The sequence below is a fragment of the Coloeus monedula genome, assembly GCF_965178545.1.
Source record: "Coloeus monedula genome assembly, chromosome: 30".
NCBI lineage: Eukaryota > Metazoa > Chordata > Aves > Passeriformes > Corvidae > Coloeus > Coloeus monedula.
Window position 1 is genome coordinate 1,256,006 of NC_138810.1, and position 26,210 is coordinate 1,282,215.

At 51.8% G+C, this 26,210-nt stretch overlaps 2 protein-coding genes and 1 pseudogene across 3 annotated transcripts; all 3 read left to right on the plus strand.

Annotated features, from left to right (window-relative positions):
* Positions 1-2,268: 2,268 nt before the first annotated feature.
* On the plus strand, positions 2,269-6,539 carry LOC309583471 (keratin, type II cytoskeletal 75-like; the record flags this gene model as incomplete). The annotated part of the gene is made up of 9 exons (XM_082299169.1): positions 2,269-2,763; positions 3,704-3,918; positions 4,432-4,492; positions 4,687-4,782; positions 5,026-5,190; positions 5,369-5,494; positions 5,736-5,956; positions 6,200-6,231; positions 6,343-6,539. 9 exons carry the CDS (start codon positions 2,269-2,271, stop codon positions 6,537-6,539), a joined length of 1,608 nt encoding a protein of 535 aa, XP_082155295.1.
* A 4,516-nt stretch (positions 6,540-11,055) lies between these two features.
* LOC309583470 (keratin, type II cytoskeletal 75-like) lies at positions 11,056-14,690 on the plus strand (the record flags this gene model as incomplete). The annotated part of the gene is made up of 9 exons (XM_082299168.1): positions 11,056-11,541; positions 11,912-12,126; positions 12,407-12,467; positions 12,576-12,671; positions 12,917-13,081; positions 13,349-13,474; positions 13,866-14,086; positions 14,328-14,362; positions 14,482-14,690. The coding sequence occupies 9 exons, from the start codon at positions 11,056-11,058 to the stop codon at positions 14,688-14,690; spliced, it is 1,614 nt and encodes a 537-aa protein (XP_082155294.1).
* Positions 14,691-17,291: 2,601 nt separating this feature from the next.
* Positions 17,292-22,830, plus strand: LOC309583381 (keratin, type II cytoskeletal 75-like; annotated as a pseudogene). Its single transcript has 9 exons — positions 17,292-17,527; positions 17,916-18,092; positions 19,971-20,031; positions 20,670-20,765; positions 20,929-21,093; positions 21,461-21,586; positions 21,708-21,928; positions 22,202-22,236; positions 22,634-22,830. The product of its transcript is annotated as a keratin, type II cytoskeletal 75-like (transcript).
* The last annotated feature ends 3,380 nt before the right edge of the window (positions 22,831-26,210 follow it).

Consider the following 26,210-nt stretch of genomic DNA (forward strand, 5'->3'; position numbering starts at 1 on the left):
CTCAAAACTCCATCCCATCCCATCCCATCCCATCCCATCCCATCCCATCCCATCCCTTCCATGGGCACCTTCCACTGTCCCAGGTTGCTCCAACCTGGCCTTGGACACTTCCAGGGATGGGGCAGCCACAGCTTCTCTGGGCACCCTGTGCCAGGGCCTCGCCACACTCACAGGGAGGAATTTCTTCCCAGTATCCAACTTAATTTTCCCCTCTTTTAGTTGGAAATCTTTCTGCCTGGGAGTGGAAGCCAGCACACCTTTTGTATGTGGGAATGAATCTCATGACTTCAAGTCTGTCTGTTGGTGGGCAAAGCCCCCAAACTGATCAACAATCCTTCGAAAAATGCCCTTTGGACACAGACTTTGCTCACAATCTGTTTGCTTCCAGCTCCCAGGGGTGCAGAGTCAGACCCAGCGACACAGCCCCACTGGGCAAAACCTGCAGCACTCAGCCCTTCCTTGCAATAAAAGCTCAGTCTGACAATAAACACAAAACCAACCTGACAATCCCCATCTAAGAATAACATTTCATTAAAAACCTCCATGGCAAAAATCGTCCCTCAGACAACTGGAAACAATGGGGACACAAAGGATTTCTGGGTGTTTCCTGCACCTGCATGTGTCGCCAGGCAGGGGCAGATGGAAGCACAACTGCCCCCACCATGGTGATTCCTCATTATTCCATCGATTCCTCATTATTCCGTTGATTCCTCGTTATTCCATTCTTCCTGTGCTGCAGCAGCAGCTGCTCTGGCCTGCAGCCAGCACGAGGAGAAGCTGCTCAATTTCAACCTCTTCTGTAAATAAATTAAACACAAGTCCTCTTTTCCCGAACAACACAAAACACCACAAGCCCTTTTTGTCCCTCAGAATGAATTATTTTTCACATTTTCATCTTTGATTTTTACTCAAGCCACCTGTTAAATGCAAAGGGCTGTGTTGGTACCTGTGGTGGGAAAGGAAAGATCAAGGATGTCCTACAGTGTCCTGTGGATCTGGGCAGAGGGAACCCTGTGGAGCAGTTTCCAGTGGATTCAAGCAGGCAGGATCACACTTCCAGATGTGCTGAAGGAGCTGATTAAATCCTTGGGAAATGACATTGTGTTTATTAAGTGTGCGTTGGGAACAGCCCCGGAGCGCTCCATTTCCACAGAGCCAGTGGAGTCAAAGCAGTTCCCATTCCCACAATCTTTCCTCCTATGCATTTATTTCTGAGTTGTTTGTTTGTTTATTTGTTTGTTTTCATCCTGCTAAAATAAAGTCCAAGCCCTCAAACCCGAGGTAGCAGTACATGTTTGTGACAGAGCTCAGTGGCAGCTGTCAAAATCCACACAGGAACAAAAGGATCTTGTCAAAATATTCCATTTTTATTTGTGTAATTATATTTCTAAAAACGATGGAATAAGCCTGGAGAAGCAGGATTTCCAGCAGGATTTCCAAAGGGAGATGAGGTTTGTAGGGATGTCAGCAAAACTGGATCTGCTGATCCCTGTGGTGGCTCAGAAGGGACCATGGAATCTCAAGACGGTTTCGGTGGGAAGGGACCTTAAAGATCATCTTGTCCCGTGGGCAGGGACACCTTCCACAGACCAGGTTGCCCCAAGTCCCATCCAGCCTGGCCTAGGACACTTCCAGGGATGGGGAATCCACAACCTCTCTGGGCAAATTTCACAAGAACTTTATTGCAAAGCTATCCCAAAAGGCCGGGATGAAACTATTGACTGCAGGGCTGGCTGCGGAACCGGCACCGATCCCACTCCTAAAGCACAGGGATTTAAACTTTCCCAAGCCCTGCTTGTGAACAAAAGAAGGGGTGAAAGCAATCCCGAGGGGTGAAGTTTTCCAATGACACAGGTGTTGAGTGACAGGCACTTGAGCGGTGTTTTGCTGCTGGTGCCCAACGTGACTCATCAGCACTTTCCAGCTTTGAAATGGGGACGAGTCTGGCTGTCTACAAAGACTGGCGACAGTTATTCCCAAACAATTCCCTGTTGCTGAGAACCTGGCCTGTATTATTTCAGCTGGGCGTGTGTGCAGAGTGAGTTCACTCTCCAGAATGCTGTTGGACATGCCAAGCCTAATTCATCAGAAAGATGATCCACCTCATCCAACCCATCCCAGGCTCATACATGCATAAAAGGGCTCTCCCCAGCCCTTGCAGAGCACAGGTTCACCTCTCTCCTTTCCCTCCTACTCCTTGCTCCAGGCCAGCACCTTTGCTCCTTGATTCTAGCTGTAGCATCCATCCCAACCCAAAAAGCCCCAGCAATGTCTCGCCAGTCCACCGTGAGGATTCAGAGGGGGAGAAGTGGCTTCAGCGCTGCTTCAGCCGTGGTCCCCAACACCTGCCGGACCAGCTTCAGCTCCTGCTCCGTCACCCGCCTGGGCAGCTGCAATGCTGGCAGTGGCTTTGCCAGGGTCGGGGGGGGCTTTGGAAGCAAAAGCCTCTACAACGTTGGTGGCTGCAAGAGGATCTCTGTGGCTGGAAGGGGTGGCAGCTTCTATGGCTCCGCAGGGTTCGGTGGTGGCGCCGGGAGCATGTACGGGGGTGGCTTTGGTGTTCCAGCCAACCTTGGCTACGGATACGGGGCCTTTGGGGGCGGCCCTGGATTCCCAGCTGGGGGCATCCACGAAGTCTCCGTCAATCAGAGCCTTCTGAAACCGCTCAACTTGGAGATTGACCCCAACATCCAACGGATCCGGAAAGAGGAGAAGGAACAAATTAAAACCCTCAACAACAAATTCGCCTCCTTCATCGACAAGGTGAGATCTGAGCTTTCCTAAATATCTGATTTTTTTGACAGGGACACTTTTCTTTGCTGGTTGATGAGGACAAAAGCTGATCGAGGAGGAATAGAAGTGAGGAATGAGACTTGAAGATGCCCTGGAAGCTCCAGGGAATGGCACCTGTTCCATAGCGGTTGCCATGAATTAATCACCCAGTGTTTGAGTTCCTCCTCGTTTGCTACTCCACATCTCACAGGCACTGAGGAAAGAAAGCTCCAGAGGACAATCCCAGCCTTCTGGAGACTTTCAGGAGCATTTCAGGAGCCTTAGGAACAGCTTTGTAGATGATTAAATGAAATCCAGAAACCCACCTAAAATGACCAAGAAATTGGCACAAGGGAGAAGCAGCTTCTCACTGCTCGAATTCCCTCAAAGGCATTTAAATCTGGCACCAGAATGTTTGGGGTTTTAGTTCAAAATATCAAAATCTGATCCAACTCTGTCTGTCCACCACATTTCACTGATGCACAAGAACATCTGCTCAGTTCCTGGTCTGGTCAAGCAGCCCCTCCTTGGTTTCAAGGAAAACGCTGCAATATTTTGGACGTTTAGTGGGGTAGGGGAGCTCTACTGAAGGGAAGGAGAAACAGCACCTTAACAACGTTATTTTAATTAAAAAGCAAGCCCTGCTTTGCTCCTTATCTGATTTTGCTCACACTTTTCACACGAAATCCCTGTACCTGGTCTCAATTTAAACAACGAATAGGAAGCCAGAAAATCAAGGGTTGTTCCAGAGTTTGTAACACTGAACAGGGTCCCTGCACTCAAATCTCCCAACAGACGAGAATTTGGCTCTGACAACCAGCTGGAAGGAGCATTTCACCCTCTCAGCCAGTTCTGAGACCCTTCTATTTGCGGGGAGAGTCTCCCCAGTCTCTGTCCTTTCCAAGCCCCTTCAGGATAATTCTCCTTCCAGGTCCGATTCCTTGAGCAACAAAACAAAGTTCTGGAAACCAAGTGGAGTTTGCTGCAGGAGCAGGGAATGAAAACAGTGAGGAACAACCTGGAGCCGCTTTTCGAGACCTACATCAACAACCTGCGTGTGCAGCTGAACTCACTGCTGAGCGACAAGGGGAGACTGGAGGGAGAACTCGTCAACACCCAGTACCTGGTCGAGGACTTCAAGAAGAAGTAAGTCTTGAGCTAATGCTCTACTCACCTGGGCAGGTGCAGCCTTTCTCCTCTCAACATCCTTAAACCAACTGGGGAACCCAGGAGAGTCCAGGAGCCTGGAATTCCCGGCAATGACATTTTCTCAAGGAGAAATTTTCTCAGTAACGGAGTAACAGATCCGAGTGCACCAACTTTTAGGGAATAATTTGGAGCATGATCAAAGACTTACTGACTAAATTACCTACTGAGAGGGAAAAATTACACAGTAGGTCTGAAAGTTTCAGGGCAGCACATTTCATTTGCTTAAAACAGCAGAAGGAGGATGACTAATGGCCAGAAATAAGTAAAAAATAATGGATTCGTTCAAATTGTTTTGATGTACTTGTTTTAACTGGTTCAGCTCCTGATCTCTCATTGAGGGAAAAGAGCATCGTATGCAAAATGCTCTGAAGGAAACTCATTCCAGCAAACTCAAATCACCTCTCTCTGTTGCCTGCCCAAACAAAAGCTCCCTGTGCCGTCCTCCTTTAGGTATGAAGATGAGATCAACAGAAGGACCATCGCAGAGAACGAATTTGTGACACTCAAGAAGGTGAGAGCAAATTCCAGGGCACTGTGGGATGGCTCATTGTAGAGCTCTGATCACCTACTCAGCCACAAATCTGTCCATTACAATTCCAACCCCTTTAGTTTTTTTTATGGTTCCTTCCCTGCACTGTTATCACAACGCATGTTCCTGATTTACTGATAGCGGTGCAAACCACCCAAAAATCTCTCATCCCCCAGGATGTAGATGCTTCCTACATGAACAAGGTGGAACTCCAAGCCAGGGCAGATGCGCTGAGCGAAGAAATTAATTTCCTGAGAGCGCTTTACGAAGCAGTGAGTACAACCAGCTCCAAAACATCCTGGCCCTCAGTGAAGAGCTTCTCTCCCTCCGCTCCTCTGAGAGCTTCTAATCCCTTCCCCCGGGAGATGCTAAATCCTTCCCCTCTGTAGAGTTGCACCACCACCTGAGCTGTTCAGATAATGATCTGTACCAGCCTCTCCCAGGTCTGCAGCTCACCTGGAAGGGTGAAAAGGCATCTCCCAAGGGAATTACCTCATTCCCTGTGCTCTTTGCAGGAGCTGTCCCAGATGCAGACCCAGATCTCTGACACCTCTGTGGTTCTCACCATGGACAACAACCGGAACCTGGACCTGGACAGCATCATCTCTGAGGTGAAGGCGCAGTACGAGGACATCGCCAACCGGAGCCGCGCCGAGGCCGAGTCCTGGTACCAGACCAAGGTGAAGGATCTGGGGTTTCCATGCTCTTATCTTCATATCTTGTCTGGAACTGATAAAGACTGACTCTTCCAAGAAAACCTTCCCAGCTGCTGGCCTGGGCTAAGGAGGGGCTCTCAGGTTCCTGGTAGTTCTGAAAATGGTGGATTTTCCCTTGACTGATGGTTCCTCTCTGTGACAGTACGAGGAGCTGCAGGCCACGGCTGGCAGGCACGGGGACGACCTCCGGAACACCAAGCAGGAGATCTCGGAGCTCAACCGCCACGTCCAGCGACTCCGATCCGAGATCGACAGCGTGAAAAAACAGGTAAAGGGCAGCAAACCCCACTTTTAGCCAATTTACCCCCGGACTTGCAAGGGAGGGGAAGGAAAAGATCGGAGCAACCTGGGCAGTTCTGCTCAGTTTGACCCTTTTTGGCTCAAAATGAAAACTGTCACTGAAACTGGTGGAGCTGATGGTGCTGGGATAAAACCTTGTGGCTGCAGGGGAGGTGAAGAACAGCCTGGGTCTGGGGTGGGGACTTTAAACAGGGCTCTGTGTTCCGTAGTGTGCAAACCTGAAAGCCGCCATCGCCGATGCTGAGGAGCGCGGGGAGCTGACCCTCAAGGATGCCAGGGCCAAACTGGCCGAGCTGGAGGACGCTCTGCAACAGGCCAAGGCTGACCTGGCCCGGCAGCTCCGGGAATACCAGGAGCTCATGAACGTCAAGCTGGCCCTGGACATCGAGATCGCGACCTACAGGAAGCTGCTGGAGGGCGAGGAGTGCAGGTGGGTGGGAAACATCCAGCCCTGGGGCTGGGGATGGCACTGGAGAAGCTCAGCATTGCTGGAATGCTGAACAGGGGGCACAGAGCTGGGCAGATTGGCCCAGATAATGGAAATAACAAAAATCTGCAAATGATGCTGTGATTTTATTGTTCTCCCCAAAGGCCTCTGGGAAATGTATCTTATTGTTCCCCCCCAATATCAGCAGACTTCTAATCCTCTTCCTTGTGTTCCATCCCTGAACAGGCTGGCTGGAGATGGAGTCCCAGTGAATATCTGTAAGTCTCTAAAATATAATAATTACCTTATTTAAACATAAATTGTTCTTGTTTCTGCACCAAGAACCCAATGCCCAGAGATACTGAAACATTTCCTTCTCCTTCTTGCAGCCGTCACCAGAACAACGGTGGGAACAGGATACGGCGGAGGGAGCAACCTCAGCATGGGAGGGGGGATCTGCAATTTGGGGAACAGCTTCAACTGTGGGAGCGTTCCCGGGGTGAGCAGCACCACCCTCGGAGCTGGCAGCAGCTCCAGCATGAAGTTTGTCTCCAGCTCCTCCACCAGAAGAAGTTACAGGAGCTAAAATTCTCCTTCCAGTCAGTGCCACGCACCAGAAAACACCGTAACTGGTCCTTTACTGGAGCGTGGCGGGGTCGGCACGACCAGGGCCACCTGCACCCCAAGTCCTGTCCCACAGGAGCCCTACTTTAGGAAGTCTCTCTCAGCTGTGTTGTCTCGCACATGTCGTGTTGGGCTCAGCCCTGGAACCTGAGTCTCACTGGGTTAAATTTGCAGCTCGCTTGCTCCAGCTCAGCAGTTTTTTGGCCGGATTTTGTATATAAAATGTGTCCCATGACTGTTTGTCTCTCTTCACTTTCTGGGGTTTGTCTAATAAAAATGCACATGTAATTTATTCTATTTTGTGGTCCTTTTAATTAAAGAGGTGCAAGAGCAAATGCAAACACAGGTAGCAAGAACTTTTCCTCAGGCCCTGACCAGTTAAAGGCTCGGGTTTTTGCTCCTCACTCAGATTTACTGAATTTCACTGTCAGCAGCCAGAACACCCCAGCCCAGCAGAGCCTCAGAGGGAGGTTTGGGGTTGATTTCGACATTCCCTCCCCACCATGAAGGGAAAACACCTGGAAGCCAAACACCAGGACACGCCAAGGCAGGCGTCAGGTATAAGGGGAAAAGGCCTGAGCTTCATTTGCTTCCAGCTCCCAGCCCATTCAGCATCCAAGAGCCTGGATCCTGGGGGTGGGATCCCAGTGCCAGGTGTGTGATGTACTCGCACAAACCTTGAACAAGAGGAAACTAATTCCCAGGGAGCCAGAGTAACCCCCTGGCCTGTTCAGGTGACTCACCCATCCCAAAGCCCTGGTCTCACCCACGCCTTGGAGCCAGCAGTGCCAACATCTGCCTGAGTGGGCTGAGAGCCCTCCCTGGCTCAGGTGCTCAGTTTGGGGCCTGGTGCTGATGTTCCCTCTCCTCTAACCACACGGAGGGGCAGGATCAGGGCCATACTCTGGGCAATAGGAATCATGAACCAGATATGGTCCTACACTGAACTAAATGTCACTTATCCAGTAGCTACACAAACACCCAAGAAAGGGATCTTTTTCACTGTTGAAAAGTGAAGGTCTTCAAGATGCAGCATTTCTTCATGTTTTTAGGATATGTTTTGAGAAGGTGGAAGAAAAAGCAGAGGAGGTGTAGGGATTTCAGATGTGGTTCTGACTAATTGGGAGAAATTAACGGAGAAGTAAAAGCAGAGAAACATCTGCAGTGACAGATCTCACCGCTGGAAGGTCACTTGAATGGAGAGATGAGACTGGACAAAATACCCCAGCCCTCACTCCCTGGATTTTAATAGGTCCAAGTAAGGAGTAGAGAGGCCCTCGTAGGAAAATACTCACGGGTTTGGGGAAATAGAAGGGAATTGGCAGTGCTGGAATGACAGACTGGATTCAGGGTTCCCTTCAGGACCAGTAGTCTCCCACAGTTTTCTCGGATGCCCTGCGCTCTGCAGGTGTATCCCTGAGGAAATCTCCTTCCCGAAATCTTGCAGGCTTGGTTGTGGATCTGCTGTGGGTCCCCACTCCTGCTGCACCAGCTCTCTCAGCAGCCTCCAGGGAAGGAGCAATATCCTCCCTCGGAGCAGCAGCCTGGGCCAGGTCAGCCAATGGCCTTCCTGCTGCTGCCCAAACACAGCCTCTCTAACCACGAGGATACGGAATTGTGCAACCCCAGAATCCCTGAGGCGGGAAAAGCCTTCCCAGCCCATCGAGTCCAACCTGTGCCTGATCCCCACCTTGTCCCCAGCCCAGAGCACTGAGTGCCACCTTCAATCCCTCCTTGGACACCTCCAGGGATGGGGACTCCAAACCTCCCTGGGCAGCTCCTGCCAATGGCCATGGAGAAATTCCTCCTGATGTCCAACCTAAACCTCCACTGGCACAGCCTGAGGCTGCTTCCTCTTGTCCCGTTGTTCCCTGGGAGCAGAGCCTGACTCTCCCCTGGCTGCCCCCTCCTTCAGGGAATTCCCCTGAGCCTCCTTTGTCCAGCTCCCTCAGGAGGAGGGACCAGACCCTTCCCTGCTGCTCCAGCCCCTTCCCCAGCTCCGTTCCCATCTCTGGACCCACTCCAGCCCCTCATGCTGTGAGGGGTCAATACACGGGGCATTAGTGGGAGTCTTGGAGCATCCACCACCAAAATCCAGCTGGGGAGTGGGAAGGACGTGGAGGGAATTTTATGAACGGTGTTCTCAGACCTTTTCTGCCTGTGAAAACTGTCCATGTTCCACAGAATCATCAGGGCTGCAAGAGACCTTCCGGATGAGCCAGCCCAGCCACCAGCCCAGCACCACCATGACCACCCTAAACCGTGTCCCCAAATGTGGCGAATCACCCTGATTTGGGCTGGCAACAGATGGTGAAATACCAGAACCTGCCCCAGAAGGGACTTTCCGTCATCTGTGACACCAACACAACACTCAGTCCCACGTCCAATGGGGACATCAGAAGGTACCATCCCCTGCATGCACACCTGGGTCACGGCACAGAGAGGACAAAGCCTTTGATCCAGCCAGGGCCGGAATATTTGTTCTTCTTGGGCATCACACCTCTGGATACTCAACCAGCCTCCAGCTGAGCCTACAGCTCAAGAGCAGGGCCCTGGTCACCTCCTGCATCCCGTCAGATTGCAGCCATGACCTGGGGCCGGTGTTTCAGCAGAAGATGATCCCCATTAATTCCAGCCCAACCCAGATTAAAGCCTTAGTCATAATGACACGGATGGTGCTGGCTCTCAGGGGCCTGGATTTGCAGTGTGTGGAGGGAGCTGATTGCAGGTTGGTGCCACTAAGGGTTTTACAGAGTTCTTTAGCACAGCCCGAGGCTCAGTCACAGGAGCTCCTCTCTCTTAAAAACGGCTGCTTGTTGTAACACACAGGAGCTGAAACACTCCCAAGACAGTTACTGTCATTCCAGGTTGTGTAATGGAAATGTTACAAGAACAGGGAGTAAAATAGAAATAAAAATCAAAAAGCTTGGCTGAAAGGCAAAAACAGACGATGGGAAACCACCTATTTCCCTCCTGAGAGCTTCTGGTGACCCTCACTTTTCTGTCCAGCCGCCACGTGTGCCAGGACAAGCTCCTGAAAGATGCACCTGCAAACACCTGCAGCACATCCCGGTGCCTGGACATGGCTGGGGAAAGCCATGGATTCCCAGGAATGCTCTGTGGGAGCTCCTCCAAGGGGTGGCTGCTCAGCTTGGGCATCCGCGGTGGAGACAAACCTTGACAAACCCCAGGGGCTGCAGGGGCTGGGAAAAGCGCGTCCACCCCTGGGCATCCGGACAAGGCACTGGGAGAGACCTGGGAGCATCTTGCCTGCTCTAGGAGAATCCCCTGCGCGCCAGAGCCAAGGCACCGTGTCCTTCACCAGGGCAGTGCCCTGTTTGGCTTTTCTTGGAAGCCACAGGGCATAGGAGTGAAGAGAGGTGTCCGTGAGCAATGTCGTAAGCACCGAATTTCCTGGTGAGTAAGGGATATCAGAGGAGGAAGACAACAGGCGTGGGGAGGGCAGCCTGGTAACACCGTGTAGAGACAAGGTTGTCCCATGAGTCAGGAAACAGCTCAAAAATCCGGGTAGGTGAAGCCCTGAGAAATCGCCGAGTCAGGGTTTGTGGCATCACAGATGATGGGAACTCCCGTCTGGGGCAGGTTCTGGTATTTCACCATCTGTTGCCAGCCCAAATCAGGGTGATTCGCCACATTTGGGGACACGGTTTAGGGTGGTCATGGTGGTGCTGGGCTGGTGGCTGGGCTGGCTCATCCGGAAGGTCTCTTGCAGCCCTGATGATTCTGTGGAACATGGACAGTTTTCACAGGCAGAAAAGGTCTGAGAACACTGTTCATAAAATTCCCTCCACGTATTTCCCACTCCCCAGCTGGATTTTGGTGGCGGATGCTCCAAGACTCCCTCGTCACCACCCTGGCTCTCCCTCCATCACCTCTTTCCCTCTCCTGTACCAGTTCTGCTTTAAAGAACTCTCGTTTGGGCACGAGAACAAGAGAAAAATTTCCATCAGGTTGGGGCCTGAGGTGCTGATGCCACTCTGGAGTTTGCTCAAAACCACAAACCATGATCAGAGACTTCTCAGAGCTCGGACCTTGCACCAGGAACCAACGTTCCAAAATCATCCAAATCAACCTTACACAACTCGGGTTGATTCATCCATGGACTGGAGATGAGCGAGCACTTGCCCAACAAAGAACCATCTCCCGCAGCAGTGGAAGGAGGGAGTGGGAAAGCGGTGGCTGCAAACAGGAGCTGAGCAGCCACTATCGAGGTTTTCTCAGATATTTCAACACCAAAAAAATGCAACCCCTGCACTTTCTTGAAAGCGCTATAGGTGCTCATGGTGAACTCACCGTGGGTGTGCCGGGCCTGGTTAATCAGCGGGATGAGCTCCACGCCGGAGCCGTCCCCTCCTCATGAGGGTATAAAGGGCCAGTCCCAGGCTGGGGGAGCACAACTTCACCTCCAGCCACTTCCTCTCATTCCTTCATTCCTTGGATCACTCCTGGCAGCTGCCATGTCCCGCCAGTGCACCGTGAGGAGCCAGGGCAGAACCGGCTTCAGCGCTGCTTCTGCCTTCATCCCAAACACCAGCAGCTCCAGCCTCTGCCTGCGCCCTGCATCCCAAGCTGGAAGCTGCGGTGCCACCACTGGCTATGGAAGGTTCCCCGGAGGGTTTGGAAGCAGGAGCCTCCACAGCCTTGGCGGATGCCAGAGGATCTCCGTGGCTGGAAGAGGTGGTGGCTTCTATGGACTTGCAGGTTTTGGTGCTGGCACTGGGATCTCCTGTGGGTTTGGTGGGGCAGTTGCTGGTCACTTTGGGTTTGGTGGTGGCCCTGGATTCCCTGCTGTCCCAGTCGGGGGCATCCATGAAGTGTCAGTCAACCAGAGCCTTCTGAAGCCGCTCAGCCTGGAGATTGACCCCAACATCCAGAGTATCCGTAAGGACGAGAAGGATCAGATTCAAAATCTCAACAATAAATTTGCCTCCTTCATCGACAAGGTGAGACCTGAGATTCCCGGTTGTGCTGTGGTGATTCTTTTGTGGGGAAGCACAAACAAGGGTGAATTTTAGCTTTATCCACAATTTTGCTGCCCCTGTACTGCAGTTCTAACATCAGCAGCTTGGGAACAAATCCTGAGGGTTTCCAGCTTGGAGACCATTTACATCTTTCAGGAATGCTGAGACCAGAACACAGGGACAAAGTGGTGTAAGGACGTAAGGAAGCAGAGTTGGGAAAGAGAGCAGGAGTGTTTAAATCGTCAGCTGCTCCCCAAGGGCTGAGAGCTCCCACCTTCCAGCAAGTGAATCCTCGCAGGATGTCCCTCACGTCTCCAAGGAAGACCATCCTAAAACACCCTTCTCTCTGCAGGTCCGATTCCTTGAACAACAAAACAAGGTCCTGGAGACCAAGTGGGCCCTTCTGCAAGAGCAGGAGAACAAAACAGTGAGAAAGAACATTGAGCCCCTCTTTGAGACCTACCTGAACAACCTCAGGAGGCACCTGAGCAGCCTAATGACAGACAGGGAGAACCTGGAAGGGGAGCTGAGCAAGGTGCAGAGTCTCGCTGAGGACTTCAAGAACAAGTGAGTCTCTTCATGGTCTGCCTGGGCCTGGGTGGACTGCAACAGATGCAGAAAACAAGGGAAAAAAGCCTTTGTGCTGATTTAATCTTCTGAGTAAGGCCTGAGCTTAATATAAAATATTGCTGAAAAGTCACAGGCAGAAAATTATAGGACAAAAAGACCAAGGTGCCAAACTGTACATTAAAAAAAAAAAAAATTAGAGGTCCTCTAATTAGTCCATTAGAAATTATGAAATTATTTTTAAACAAGCCTAGACCACCCCTCCACCTCCATTCCACAGATACGAAGAGGAGCTCAACAAGCGAGCGGCCGTCGAGAGCGAGTTCGTGACCCTGAAGAAGGTGGGTGGGACCCACACGGCCTCCCGGCCCGGCAAGAAATCCCTTCTCCAGCTTTTCCTCTGCTTCTCTGAAACTCACCTGATTCTGCTGATGTGTTTCCTCTCCTAGGAGGTGGACACTGCCTACCTGGACAAGACAGAGCTGCAGGCCAGGCTGGATTCCCTCACGGAGGAGATCGACTTCCTCAGAGCCCTCTACGAAGCTGTGAGCACCAGCGCTTGCATTCTTCTCCCAGTCCTTGCCTTCCCTTCCCGTTTCAGAGCCTCAGGGCTGATTATTTTCCCTTCTGTTGCACTAAATAATTCACTGGTTTTTCCATTTCACATTTCTGCATGAAGCTGTCCTGGAAACATCCTTTTGTTCACCCCTCTAACCCCGGGGCTTTCCATCCTCTGAGCAACGTTTGTGTCTCACCCTGTGACTCCTGGGAATATTTGCTGCTTTTGCAGGAGCTGTCACAGATGCAGACCCAGATCTCCGACACCTCCGTCATCCTGACCATGGACAACAACCGGAGCCTGGACATGGAGAGCGTCATCGCCGAGGTGAAGGCGCAGTACGAGGACATCGCCAACCGGAGCCGCGCCGAGGCCGAGTCCTGGTACCAGTCCAGGGTAAGTGCCTGGGAAGGCTTCTGCAGTGGGAAAACCACCCTCACATCCCCAAATTCCCTCGGGGAGATGGGTCCCACTGTGATTCTGAAACACAGAATGTCTTCAGATTTAATAACCCTATGAAATTTGGAAGCGTTAATTTGGGATTGGGAACACGCACACATTTTGGAGTGCAAACACCCCCAAACCCACACTCTAAATCCAGCTTATTATTGGGCTCTAAATCCCGCTTATTTTCCCTTGACTGATGGTTCCTCTCTGTGACAGTACGAGGAGCTGCAGGCCACGGCTGGCAGGCACGGGGACGACCTCCGGAACACCAAGCAGGAGATCTCGGAGCTCAACCGCCACGTCCAGCGGCTCCGATCCGAGATCGACAGCGTGAAAAAACAGGTAAAGGGCACCTCCAGTGCATCAAATGTAACTCTTACTGTGACCTGACCGCTGGGTTGTCCAGGGAACAAAAATAAATTCATCCAAGGGAGTTCTGCTAAATCAGGAATGAACATGACAGGATCTATATCAGAGCAGTGACATCACCAAGAGTTGCTCAGTGTGATATCGATGACCCCAAGGAGATGCTGAGAGTTGTGGAGGTAAATCCAGATGGTGACCTGGCTCAGAACATGGATCAGGTCAATGGATTGAATTCAATTCATGGATCAGTGATAGTTAAGACCTATTAATGTTAACCCAAATATCAGACCTGGGATCGGGACCTCAGGACACAAAAAGCTGGACTATGCTCTCAATAAGGAATGAAAACCCGGATTTTCCCCTGCAGGTCACTGGGCTGCAGACGGCCATCGCCGACGCGGAGCAGCGCGGGGAGTTGGCCCTCAAGGACGCCAGGGCCAAGCTGGAGGAACTGGAGACAGCCCTGCAGAAAGCCAAGGCTGACCTGGCCCGGCAGCTCCGGGAATACCAGGAGCTCATGAACGTCAAGCTGGCCCTGGACATCGAGATCGCAACCTACAGGAAGCTGCTGGAGGGCGAGGAGAGCAGGTGGGTGGGATTTTATATTCCAGTTTTCAGAGGTACAGTGCAGTTGCGGACCCTGGTCAGGTTTAGACCCACATTCAGACCTGGGAGTGCCTGTGAAGAGGAGCTGTTTGGGAAGAGCAGCCTATCATACAAACTTCCCACCTTTCAAAAATATTCCAAGGAAATCTTCCTGCCTTTGTGAGCAGGTCCTGCTGACAGGTTCCCCTTGAACCCTCACTGGTTCTCTTTTGCTCCCTGACAGGCTCTCTGGGGAAGGTGCTGGCTCAGTGAACATCTGTAAGTAACTTTTAGAGAGAGTTTGGCACTTTCTCATTTACCTCCCACCCCTGCTCAGAGCCCATCCCACTCATCCACTGCCAGTGGATGTCTCTCACGAGGGCGTTTTCCTCTGGCAGCCATGACCAGAACCACTTCAGGAATGGGATATGGAAGCGGGAACTGCCTGACCTTCAGTGGCGGGGCTGGAGGTGGGGTCTGTGCTGGACTGGGAATGGGCTCCAGCTCCGCAAGCGGACACGGCATGGACGGCTCGTGCATGGTCGGAGGGAGCAGCTCCAGCTTCAAGTCCATCTCTACCAGCTCTTCTACCAGGAGATGTTACTGAGGAGCTGACTCCAGGCCCCAGTGCCACCAGTGCCGAGGCTTCTCTTGGGTCCAGTCCTCACTCAGCTCCTTCAAAAGATTTGGAAATCAAACCCATCTGTCATTATTTATAGAAAAGATGCTGTGCTCCCATTTGTCCTTTGACCATCCAGATTCCTCATTTCCCTGTGCTTGTCTAATAAAAGGCATGTGGAATTAATTGTCGCATCCTCTTTTTAATTCCAATTCTTTTCTCATACCCTGGGGCAAAGAGTGGTTGGTGCAGCAGAGTAACTTTGCTGCTTTGAAGGTAAAAATGTCACACACAAGTTGAGACAGCTCCTTCCTCTCCAACTCCATGGACCTCATATCCAACAGGAATAGAACATTTGGATGTTCCATTTCCGTGAGGATGGGAAGATATCTACCCTTCCTACTTGGCACTAGAGAAAGTCCTTCTATCTTAATTCCTACGTTACAACATCTCAGCCTTTTATGCCACGGTGGTCGTGCCCAAACCTCTGTAACCAAACGGGGTGAGTCACGGAGGGATATAAATCTGTGTTTCCCAAGAAAATGAGTGCTGCAGCTCATCTGTTCTGCACACAAACCTCCTGCAGGGACTGATAAAACACTGCCATTACCATAATGAGAAATGGAAAGGACCCATTAAACCCCCAAAGTAACCCTCTTTGGGAGGAATAGTGTCCCCAGAGGAGGCTGTGAGACAGTGAAAGACCCTCAGGGCACTGGAAAGGAAGTGGGTCATCCTCTTCAGCACCTCCCCATCTTTCTCCAGCCTCTCTGGTCCACATCCCACTGGCAGCAGCAGAGCTGGAGTTTGCTTTGTTATTTCAGTGCTGTCCAGCATCAAGGCTCCATCCAGAGCTACAGGGATGGGGAAGGGTCTGCAGGGGACCCACAAGGAGCAGCTGAGGGCGCTTGGTTTGTCCACCTTGGAAAAGAGGAGACTGAGGGGAGACTCCTCAGGGGCTGCAGCTTCATCCTGAGGGGCATCTCTGAGATCTCTGCTCTGGGGACCAGGGACAGGACCCAGGGAGTGGCTGGGGCTGTGCCAGGGCAGGCTCAGGCTGGGGATCAGGGAAAGGTTCTGTCCCAGAGGGTGCTGGGCACTGTCCAGGCTCCCCAGGGAATGGGCACGGCCCCGAGGCTGCCAGGGCTCCTGGAGCGTTTGGACAATGCCCTTGGGCACAGGGTGGGATTTTGGGGTGTCTGTGCAGGGCCAGGGGTTGGACTCGATGGTACCTGTGGGTGCCTTCCAGCCCAGGGCGTTCTGTGACTCATCTGATGAGCAGGACTTTCACACCTCAGGCTGTTTTCTCTCAGGGGACCCTGGACTTTCAGAATTCTCATCATTTTGCGTCAAAGCACCCGGGCTCCCAGAAAGGCGCTGGTGTGTCCCAAATCCCCACCTTTACCAGCAGCACCTCAGTGCAGGTGAAGTTCTGCCTGCAAAGCTCAGGAGTGCAGACCAAGACAGGAACTTCTTGCCTGGATCAGCAGAGGTTGTCACTACCCCACCATGACTGGAAATCTGGGGGCAGTCAGGTTTCTTTCTTTAGCAAAGCACATCGAACTGGCATTTTCCCCACCTCTGGATTCCCTCTGGCAGCAACTTCGGTCTCATCAGCTTTAAACTGAACAGGAACCACTTTAACCAAGCTAAAACCAAACCCAAAGGCAACTTGTGGATGGAAATGGATTTTTTTTTTTTTTTTGGCCCCACCAGTAATCTCCTCTTTGAAAAACAGCTTAGAAAACACAGGTTAGAAAGTTTTACGAGCTGTCGCTGCCAACCCGCGGCATTGGAGTGGGTGGGGGTGGCTGGGTGCCAGATACCGAACCCATGAGCTCACTCCCTTGAGCTGTGGTCAAGCCCAGCTCTCCAAAAGAATAAAAGGCTGAGGGGACTCCTGATGATGCCTTTTCTTGGTCTTAAAATCAAGAGTCATACACGATTAGAAGGGGAAAAGGGATTTTACCTTGGTATTTATTTTAAGGATCCTTAGGTGCACACGTCCAGGTCATGCGCATTGAGATGCACCCCGCCGAGTGTGTCCCCCCAACATTGGGTATAACATTATAAGTTTTACTAATTAGCAGATCTATCAAAGATTCCCCAGTGAGAGGCTCAAGTGAGCCCCTCCCTCCCCAAGGAACCTTCCCCTGGATGGTTCTATCTTGGTTTACAGAATGTGTTCTGGAGAGGACCTTGGGCTCTGGGCCACACTGATCCGTGGCTACAAAGCTTCCAAAATGTTGAGTCTCTTAGCTTGACAAACAAGTCCAAGAATGGAGGCAAAAAGCACTGAGAATACAGAAGTTGTAAAAAAGGTATAACAGGGGTATAAAAGAAAAGGCAAAAATCTTCATGGCATCACTGATCCCAACTCCCGAAGATTCCTGCTCCTCTTCCACCTCACCTCATTGTCCTCTTCCGGTGTTGGGTCTCTTGGAGCTGGGTGCTGCTCCCTCCACCACGCCCGCCCAGCGCAGCAGCTTCGGCTGTGCGTCCGTGTCCCACGGCACTGCTGGAGGTGTGGGAAGGGCCACTGGAGCCTTCAGCAGGAGGAGCCTTCACAACCTCGGGGCGAGCACGAGGATGGCCGTGAGCAGAGGGCCCTGGGCTGCCAGACCAGGACACAGCCCAAGGGCAGGAGGCAGAGCTGGAGGAGCAGGGCTTGGATGCAGCCCTGGAGGGATCCAAGAGGTCAAGGTCAACCAGCGCCTCTTGGTGCCCCTGAACTGGAGGTTGACCCCAACATGCAGCAGGTGCAGCAGGAGGAGAAGGACCAGATCAAATCCCTCAACAACAAATTTGCCTCCTTCCTCGACAAGGTGAGGCACGTTCTGCTCCTCCAGCTCTGGCATTGCCTGGAGATGGGGTCAGGGAGTTCTAAATGTTAGAAATTTAATTCTTAATCATTAAAGCAGGGTAAAGGGTTTTGTTCAGGATTTTATTCCATATCCAGACTGTCCCTACAGCTCTTTTTGACAACCTGGATGCGGAGCAAATTATTTCTCCAGGTTTCCTTGCAGTTGAATATTTCCCCTGGCTCCCGAATCTTCCTACCAATGATCTTTTGGTGACACACCCATCTAATCATGCTTTAAATTACAGAAAATATTTACAACCCCTGCCATATTAAACCTCCATTCCATGAAAAGCAAGGCAAGTTTTGAGTTGAGGATGCTGAATTATTTATATTGTTCTGATGGGTTTCAGGTGCGGTTCCTGGATCAACAAAACAAAGTTCTGGAGACCAAATGGAGCCTCTTGAAAGACCAGAAAATGGTGCAGAATAACCTGGAGCCCATGTTTGAGCTGTACATCAGCAATGTGAGGCGGGGAGAGGCTGCAGCTCAGCTCCGAGCTCGAGGCCATGCAGGACTTCAAGGTCAGGTAGGCAACCCCCAGAAAAACTCCAGTTTTCCTTCACTCTGTTCTTCCTGTGTCAGTGAAAAGGCCGAAGACAGCCCAAAAAATGTGACCTCAGAATCATGGAAAGGTTTGGATGGGAAGGGACATTAAAGATCATCCCCTCCCACCCCTGCCAGGGCAGGGGCACCTCCCACTGCCCCAGGCTGCTCCAAGCCCCAATGTCCAGCCTGGCCTTGGGCACTGCCAGGGATCCAGGGGCAGCCACAGCTGCTCTGGGAAATCCATTCCAGGCCCTCCCCACCCTCACAGGGAGGAATTCCTTCCCCATATCCCATCTAAATCCCTCCTTTTTTAGCTTAAATCAGAATTCGTTCAATGTATTGGAGAGTTTGAGCACTTTGGAAAGCGAGGAGTTACCTCCCACCCCAGGGAAAGTCGCCTGAGCGAGAGTTTCAGCTCAGCAACTCTTTGGGCTGCTGGGAGCAGGAGCTCCCTCTCTCCTCTGCTCTTTGCACTTGGGGAAAACATCCATCCAGTACTTGTGTCTGCTCCCATGGCCACGAGGGATCCACTGGGAAAGGATGGGAATAAATGAGGAGCTTAAATTGTCAATGGGGAACCAGAAAAACGAGAGGTGGGAGAGAGGTGCTCACCGCAGCTCCCAGCAAGGGCACACGCACCCTGCCAGAACCCTCTGCTCTGCCTTCCCCAGGAGATCACATGCCTGACACTCTGTGCCACCTTTCCCAACAGGAACAGTTCCCTCCAGCCCCAAAGCAGCATCAGAACATCCTTGACTGCCTTGGGAAAGGAAATCAGCGCTCACACGAAATCCCTGGACAGTCAAAGGCCACGTCAAAGAAGCAGCTTAGACTTTAGAGCTCTGCTTGTGCCTGAGGAAGTGGCAAATATTCCTTCGGGATCAGGGGATTTGGGGGGAAAGATCAATGACGTCACACACGTTGCTGGGCAGGGACCACCCTCTTGCATCTACACCTACAAAAGGACATCAGGCTCCTGCCCCACTTCCTAGGAATTTGTCCTTCCCACCTTTATCTATTTTAAACTTCTTGGCTCACAGATTTTCTTCCTAATATGGGAATTGGAATGAGATGATCTTTAGGGTCCCTTCCAACCCAAACCTCTGATTCCTCTGGGCCAAACATTAATCCAGCATCTGAACAACAGGCATTTCATTTCCTCTTCCACGTGGCCAAGAGCTTCAAGACCCACAAACTGCTGCAAAGCTGGGGCTCTGCTTAATGGAAATGATTTTCAGGGATGGATATTCCTGATGGGAATAAATCTTCCCCCATGAAAGGGCCAGGAGAGGCTGATGGTTTATTACCTGCACGGACTCCTTCCTTTGAACTCCTCTCTTTCTCTCTTTCATCTCCCCCATTTAATCATTCCATGGGAGCTGGGCATCAGTCCAGGCTCCCGCTGGGTTTTGACCTTTCCCAAGAGCGCAGCCTTGGCTCTCCCTGCCCAGGCCACCCCGCCCTCCTCCCCGGCCATCCCGCGGGAGCCGCGGCGGGATCCCGGCTCTCCTGACTAACCAGGTGTGGCGATGAGCTCACCCCCGGCTCCACCCAGAACGTTTCGGGAGCACCAGGCTCCCATTCATGGGACAAAAGGTGCCTTTAATGAGGGCCTGCAGCTTTTCTAGATGCCTCCTCCCCAGGGGTGCTGCCTTGTCCATCATGATCAGTGACATAGAAGTAGAAACAATAAAGCTCCACCAAGGACTCTGGTCCAGCGCTGTTCCCTCCAAAAATCTGTGGATTGGTGGTAAACGCCCCCAGGAAGAGACCCTTTGGTCTCTCCTCGTGTGAAGAGGGGGTTTGCACGGCCCCTGGGGGAGGCTGTGAAGGGATTCTGAGCTCTCCCTCCCCACAGGTGAGAGGAGGAGATCAACAAGCGCACAACAGCAGAGAACAACTTTGTCGTGCTCAAAAAGGTGAGAAGGCACCGCCACCAAAGCAGGGACAGCTTTGGAAAGGCAAACCGCATTCAAATCACCCTTTGTACCCAGCAATGCCGGGCCCAGAGCACCGAGACAGGTGGAGTCATCCCAGAAAGCAGAAACGCCCGGCTGTGCCAGTGGGGCAGTGCTGGGCCATAATTCCTCCTTGTTTCAGGTCCCTCATCCCAAACTCAGGGGTGTCCTGGTCCTCCAGATCAGCTCTGGGTCATCCAGACCTTGTCGCTTCACCAGACCTTTGTCCTCAGCCTGTCTGTGTCCGTCCCCGACCCCCACAGCTCCCTGGTCCCACCTGCAGGAGACAATAAGAAGCTTCTGCTGCTTCAAGTATCATGCAAAATATCTGTCTGTGCCCTGGCAAGGAAAGGGAAATTCAGTGCTTGGATCCATGGACACCCTCCCTCCTCCCCTCCCAAAAAAAGGTGGAGGGGAGAAATCAGTTCGCTCTTGGCTCTGTTTAAAGGCACAGAGATCAAGAAATCCTCCATTTCTGGTTTAATATGGAATTTCAGTTCTTAATTTAATCTGAAAATCCAAAGGTTTGTGTTAAATACAAAGACTTCATCCAAGGACCCAGAGAAGGCCTGGTCCAACCTCTGTTGTCACCGTTCCAGGATGCAGATGCTGCCTGAGTGAACAAGGTGGATCTGGGGACCAAGGTGGATGCCCTGGCAGAGGAGACAAACTTCCTGTGAGCCCTCTACGGAGCAGTAAGAGTATCCCAAATTTCCCAGTCTGCTATTCCCCCATTTTCCTGGTGTCCAGAGAGCCAGTCAGTGCTGCAGCTCCTCCCCAACCCTCTTCTACACCTTGGTCCAGGACAAACAAACAGCAAAGCATTTGGGACAGAAAATGAATTTGTTTGACTTACAGGAGCTGTCCCAGCTGCACTCCCAGATCTCTGACACCTCTGTCATCCTGACCATGGACAACAACCGGAACCTGGACCTGGACAGCATCGTCGCCGAGGTGAAGGCACGGTACGAGGACATCGCCAACCGGAGCCGCACCGAGGCCGAGTCCTGGTACCAGAAGAATGTGAGGAGGTGAAAACAAGCATGAGATTTTTGTTGAGCATTTCCCAGAGGGTGATTTATACTGGAGAGAACAAACAGCGAGAACAGGGGGAAAAGGTGTAAAATGAAGTGGATTTGAGAGGAGTTCAAATAGTTCCTTGGAGATGTTTGGCAGTTAGACTTGATTGCCAACCTTAACGAATCCGTGGTCCTTCACAATTCCATGTGAAAATGCTGCTTTGATAACGAGAGATGGAGGAGCAGAAGGAGACAGAAGGAGGAAGGAAATGCGCTGAAGCTCAAGGGGATGAGTGTGGTCCTGGTCAAGAGAGGATCAGAGCAGGGTCAGTCTCTGCCTGTCCCCGTAAGCCACCTCCCCGCCCACCCAGTACAAGGAGCTGCAGCTCTCAGCCGGCCGGCACAGGGATGACCTCCAGAACACGAGGGTGGAGATCTCAGAGATGAACTGCCTGGTCCAGCGGCTCCACTCGGACATGGACAGCGTGAAGAAACAGGTACAGGTACAGGACCTCCCCAAACGTGGGGCACTCCCGTCTCCACCCCTGGCTGGAGGGAGCCTGGGAATCGGTATCCAAACCCACCACATGATCACTGGACTTGTTCCTGTCCCCGTAGGTGGCCGGGCTGCAGACGGCCACCCCTGACGTGGAGCAGCATGGGGAGTTGGCCCTCAAGGACGCCAGGGCCAAGCTGGAGGAACTGGAGACAGCTCTGCAGAAAGCCAAGGCCGACATGGCCCGGCAGCTCCGGGAATACCAGGAGCTCATGAACGTCAAGCTGGCCCTGGACATCGAGATCGCGACCTACAGGAAGCTGCTGGAGGGCGAGGAGAGCACGTGGGAGCTCCCCCTGCAAACCAAATCATGTCCAAATCCAGAAATGTTCTCACCTTTGCCTTGCAAGGAACTGAAAGTGCCACCAAATCTTGCAGAGAAAACTCACCCCCATCCTACACAGTTACAGGGGGCATTCCAAATCCTCTTGGATGCTCCCCATCAGACCCAGCCCCCCTTGGGTCTGTTTTCCAAGGTCCCTGATGCCAAAATCTTGCTTGAAATTATCCTAAATAATGAGCCCTGACTTCTCCCTCCATCCTCTCTTTCTTCCAGGCTGGCTGGAGAAGGCCTTGGTGCCATGAATATTTGTAAGTAGTTCATCTCACAAACAGTATACGAAGTGATTCCTCGATTGTACCTGGAATTGAGGATAAGACAAGGAAGATGCAGCTTGTAGTTATTGGCACAAAAATTAATATAATTAGGTTTTGCTGCCTAATTTTTCCAGCCCTTTAGGTGGGACTAGGGACACCAAAGAGCCTGAGGCACATTTTCCTTGATCTTGATTTGAAGGGATTTGTACATTGAGATTGTCCCTTGGGAGACTCCGATGTCTGAGGCCAGGAAGAAAGGCTGGAGAATAAGATGTGTGAAATCCAGGCAGTGACAGACCGTCCGAGAAATAACTGGAATGTGTGAAACTAAAGCTTGAAGTTCCTTTGTGCTCTTTCAAACAAACCCAGTGCCCCTGCTTGCCCTTCGCAGCCGTGGTCTCATCTGGGAGCAGCTGCAGAGGTGGGAACACGCTGGGGCTGGGCTCGGCTTTCAACAACAGGCTTGGACCGGGGAGAAGCGGCGCCGGCTCCAGCTGCCGGGCCGGGGGATTCGGCTCCGGAGCAGGAAGCAGCTCCAGCGTGAGGTTTGTGCCGAAAAGCACCACCCTGAAGAGCCACCGGAGCTGAGCCACTCACCTGGAGCGGGGGAGGGCGAGCAGCGCCGTCACCTGCCAGCACAAAGCCTGGAATCATCTCAAAATCCCCGCTTGCCACTTTGCCATTAAGGGAAAACCTTCCCAGCGCTATTTCTCGGCTTGGGAGCGATCCCTCCCCCAGCTGGCCAGTGCAGCTTGTCAGTGATTAATCAGCTGTCTCATTAACGAGTCTCATTAACGTCAGGGCTCAGCTAGCACCTTCCCAGTGCCCCGGTGCCAATCCAGAGGAGGGGCAAGAATTCGGTTTACCTCTGGTCCGTGGAAGCAGAGCCTGTTCCTTCACCTGCTCCGGGAGAGTTGAGCCCGTGGTGCTCCCTCCCCACTACCCCTCCCTCACTCCCCACATTCCTAAGGAATTGAAAACAAAACGTCTTCCCACGGGCAGTTTCTCCATTCCCCAGTTCCTCTGGCGTTGCCGGCTCACTCCAGGGCTCTCCTGCTCGACCTACATCTGAAAATTCAGCCTTAATTTTCCGTAGGTGAAAGGGCTCTCTCTAATGTCCAATTCGTTCCTCACCCACCCAGAAGGGATAATTTCAAGCCCAAAGCCCATGTGACCCACAGGTGTCCCAGCAGAAAAATCATTCCCCTTCCCAGAAGCTGGAGACGGGTTAGAAACCCAGCGGGGGAAAAAAAGAAAGAAGGAACAACAATTGTTGAACACAACCATAAATTTTACATAACTTGGAAAAACATCTCTGGTTTAGCTTCTGTCTTTTTTTTTTCTTTTTCCTTCACTTTTTATGGGAAGTGGAGGGAGGCAAAGAAGAGGGTTGGGAAATTCCGTGCCAAAATTTAACCAGCTCGTTCCTCCCATTTTCTGCTCCTGCTGAACTTTCTATATGGATTTTATGAAATTTCTTCAATAAACTGCAATCAAACCACGAGCAGTGTGGGGTTTCTGTGCCACCACGGAATCCCCCTACAAGTGTCATTTTAGAGTCATTTTAGAAGATTTGGTCTTGTCACCGGCTGTTGCTCAGAGCCTTCCCATCCCCTGCTCCTCCCTGTCTGTGTCCTGAGAGGAGGGGGAACACTGGAGCATCGGGAGAGGGATCCCAAAGCAGCACCTTGGCAGGTTTTCCACGTTTAACAGCCACAGAGCCCAGACGATGGGGCTGCTTTCGCCTGGCCAGAAACACCACCACCCCAACCAGCCAAAGAGCAGAAAGACAGTTTGGGATCAAAAGTTGTTCCCCAGAAGTATCTCCCTCTGTTGTGGACTGAGAGCGCTTCAGGCTGGAGATGTCAGATCTCCATCTGGAGATGCCAGAACGGCAGGAATGCTCCAAGGGGGTTTAAAACCAAGGAAGATGGATCCCATGGATCAGAGCTAAACTTTTGGAAAGGCTCATTCCAGACGAAGGAAAGCAGTTGGGCTTTATCTCCATCCCCTCTCTGGAGCGGCTGGCAGAGCCACCAGGCCAGGAGTTACCAAGGATGTGATTCCAGGGCAGGGAGAAGTTCCTGAGCCAAGGTTTGGGCTGGGTCAGCCCGGCTGGAGGTGCCGAGATCAGCCCAGCTCCACAATTAAACACCCGGAGACAACGAGCCAACCCCGCTCCTTCCACTTCCCAGGAGATGCCAACTCTCCCAGGCACCCAGGGCCCAACCAGGAAAATGCTGAGCTCTCTGAGCTCCTTTTAGGCTGGATCCCAAAAAACGTGCTCAACTCTCAGAACTCCCACACAGCTTCACCCTAAAACATCAGTGCCTTTTGGGGCTGCGTGCAGGAACTTCTCCTCCATGGAGCAGAACACATTCCCAGGCCATGGGAATGCCAAGAAAATCACATAAAAGCACCTTTAGAAGAGGGATTTCCAGGGCTAAGCCTTATCCCATTGCAGCCAAAGGAATTAAGAGTGTTCCCACCCATGGCACAGAGCCCTGTTGATATTCCAGCAAGGGTGGGACTGAAAATCACCTATTTCATTTCTGCAGGAAAGATTTACCTGCCTTTCCTGCATTTTTGTCCCTCTGAACCCACCTCTTCCACTGAAAAATAAATACATGCGCAGTCCAAACTCACAGGGATTTGCCCAACAATTCCAGCTGAAAGAACGCCCAGGTCTGGTTTTCCTGGCAGCAATTCCCCGTGGAAGACACTTCTGCAGGTGATGAGAGGTGTCATTCTATGGAACGGATCTCAGCTGATTTTGGGATGGCAAAGGCTGCACAAGGATCAGGATCTGCTCCAGGTGCTCGTGGGTGACTTCCATCAGCAGCTGCTGGGGTTGGGCACTTGGAGGTGGAAGGGGGGATTAGATTAATGTTCCTGTTTAATCATGGAATATCCTGAGCTGGAAGGGACCCAAAGGATCATCTGGTCCAGCTCCTGGCCCTGCCCAGGACAGTCCCAAGGATCCCACCATGTGCCTATGTTTAAGCTGAATGATGAGGAGCAAAGTGATGTTTTCTCCTCCTCTCACAGCCATGAGGAGCAGCCCCCCCGCCCCAGGCCTGTGCAGAGGAGGAGTTTGTTGTGCTCTGAGCTCTTTAAACCAAACATAACATTTATTCCAGGCTTTTATGGAGAACAGCAGCCAATGTTGTCAGAAGGAAGGTGAGGCCTCTCCCTCTCCAGAGACTCTAGAGGGACCTAAAGGCCAACTTTTGGGCAGATTTTAATTAGAGTAGAATCCCACCTTCAATGGATCAAATTTAGCCGAGTGTGTTCATTTAGGATGTTTGGACACCCCAGCTGGCCCAAACCCTTCCTTCTCCTCTCTGTGTCCAGTGACATTCGTCATCTTCCTGAGAGGATAAGGGAGTAAAAGGCTTTAATAGCGTAGGAAAATGTGTGTCCTTGAAGAGAGCAGCCCTGGGAGTTTGTAACCTCATTATCTGCTGGCATTAAACACTTTTCTCTTCCATTTCCCAAATCCTTTACACGCTCCAGGACATGGGTTGTGCCTCCGTGAGCAAAGCTGAGCTGAAAGCCAAGGTGGAGTGCCTCATCCAAGGGCACTGAAGAGTCTCGGTAAAGTGGTAGCAGCTTTTCCTTTGCTTTTCCTCCCTGCCAGGGCCTCTGTGGAATTGGGCTCCCACAACCCATCACTAAATCCCAGAGGTTTTTGGTGTTCCAAGCGCACATCAGTCGATTGCTCTGGATTTCAAAGGTGTTACTCCTGCGCTGTTTGGGCAAGATCCCAAAGAATCTGTTCCGTCCTGATGGGGAAGAGAGATGCCTGGGGCTCCATTCTTCAGATTTCCAGATCTGTGTTAAAAAGGCTTTTTAAAGGTTGGTTTTCCCAGCCCCTGCCAGGTTTCCCTGTGTGCAACACATCCTCTGTCCACTCCTTGCTGCTGCTGAGTCACTCGTGTCCCCAGAAACAAAGGTTTGGCCTTAAA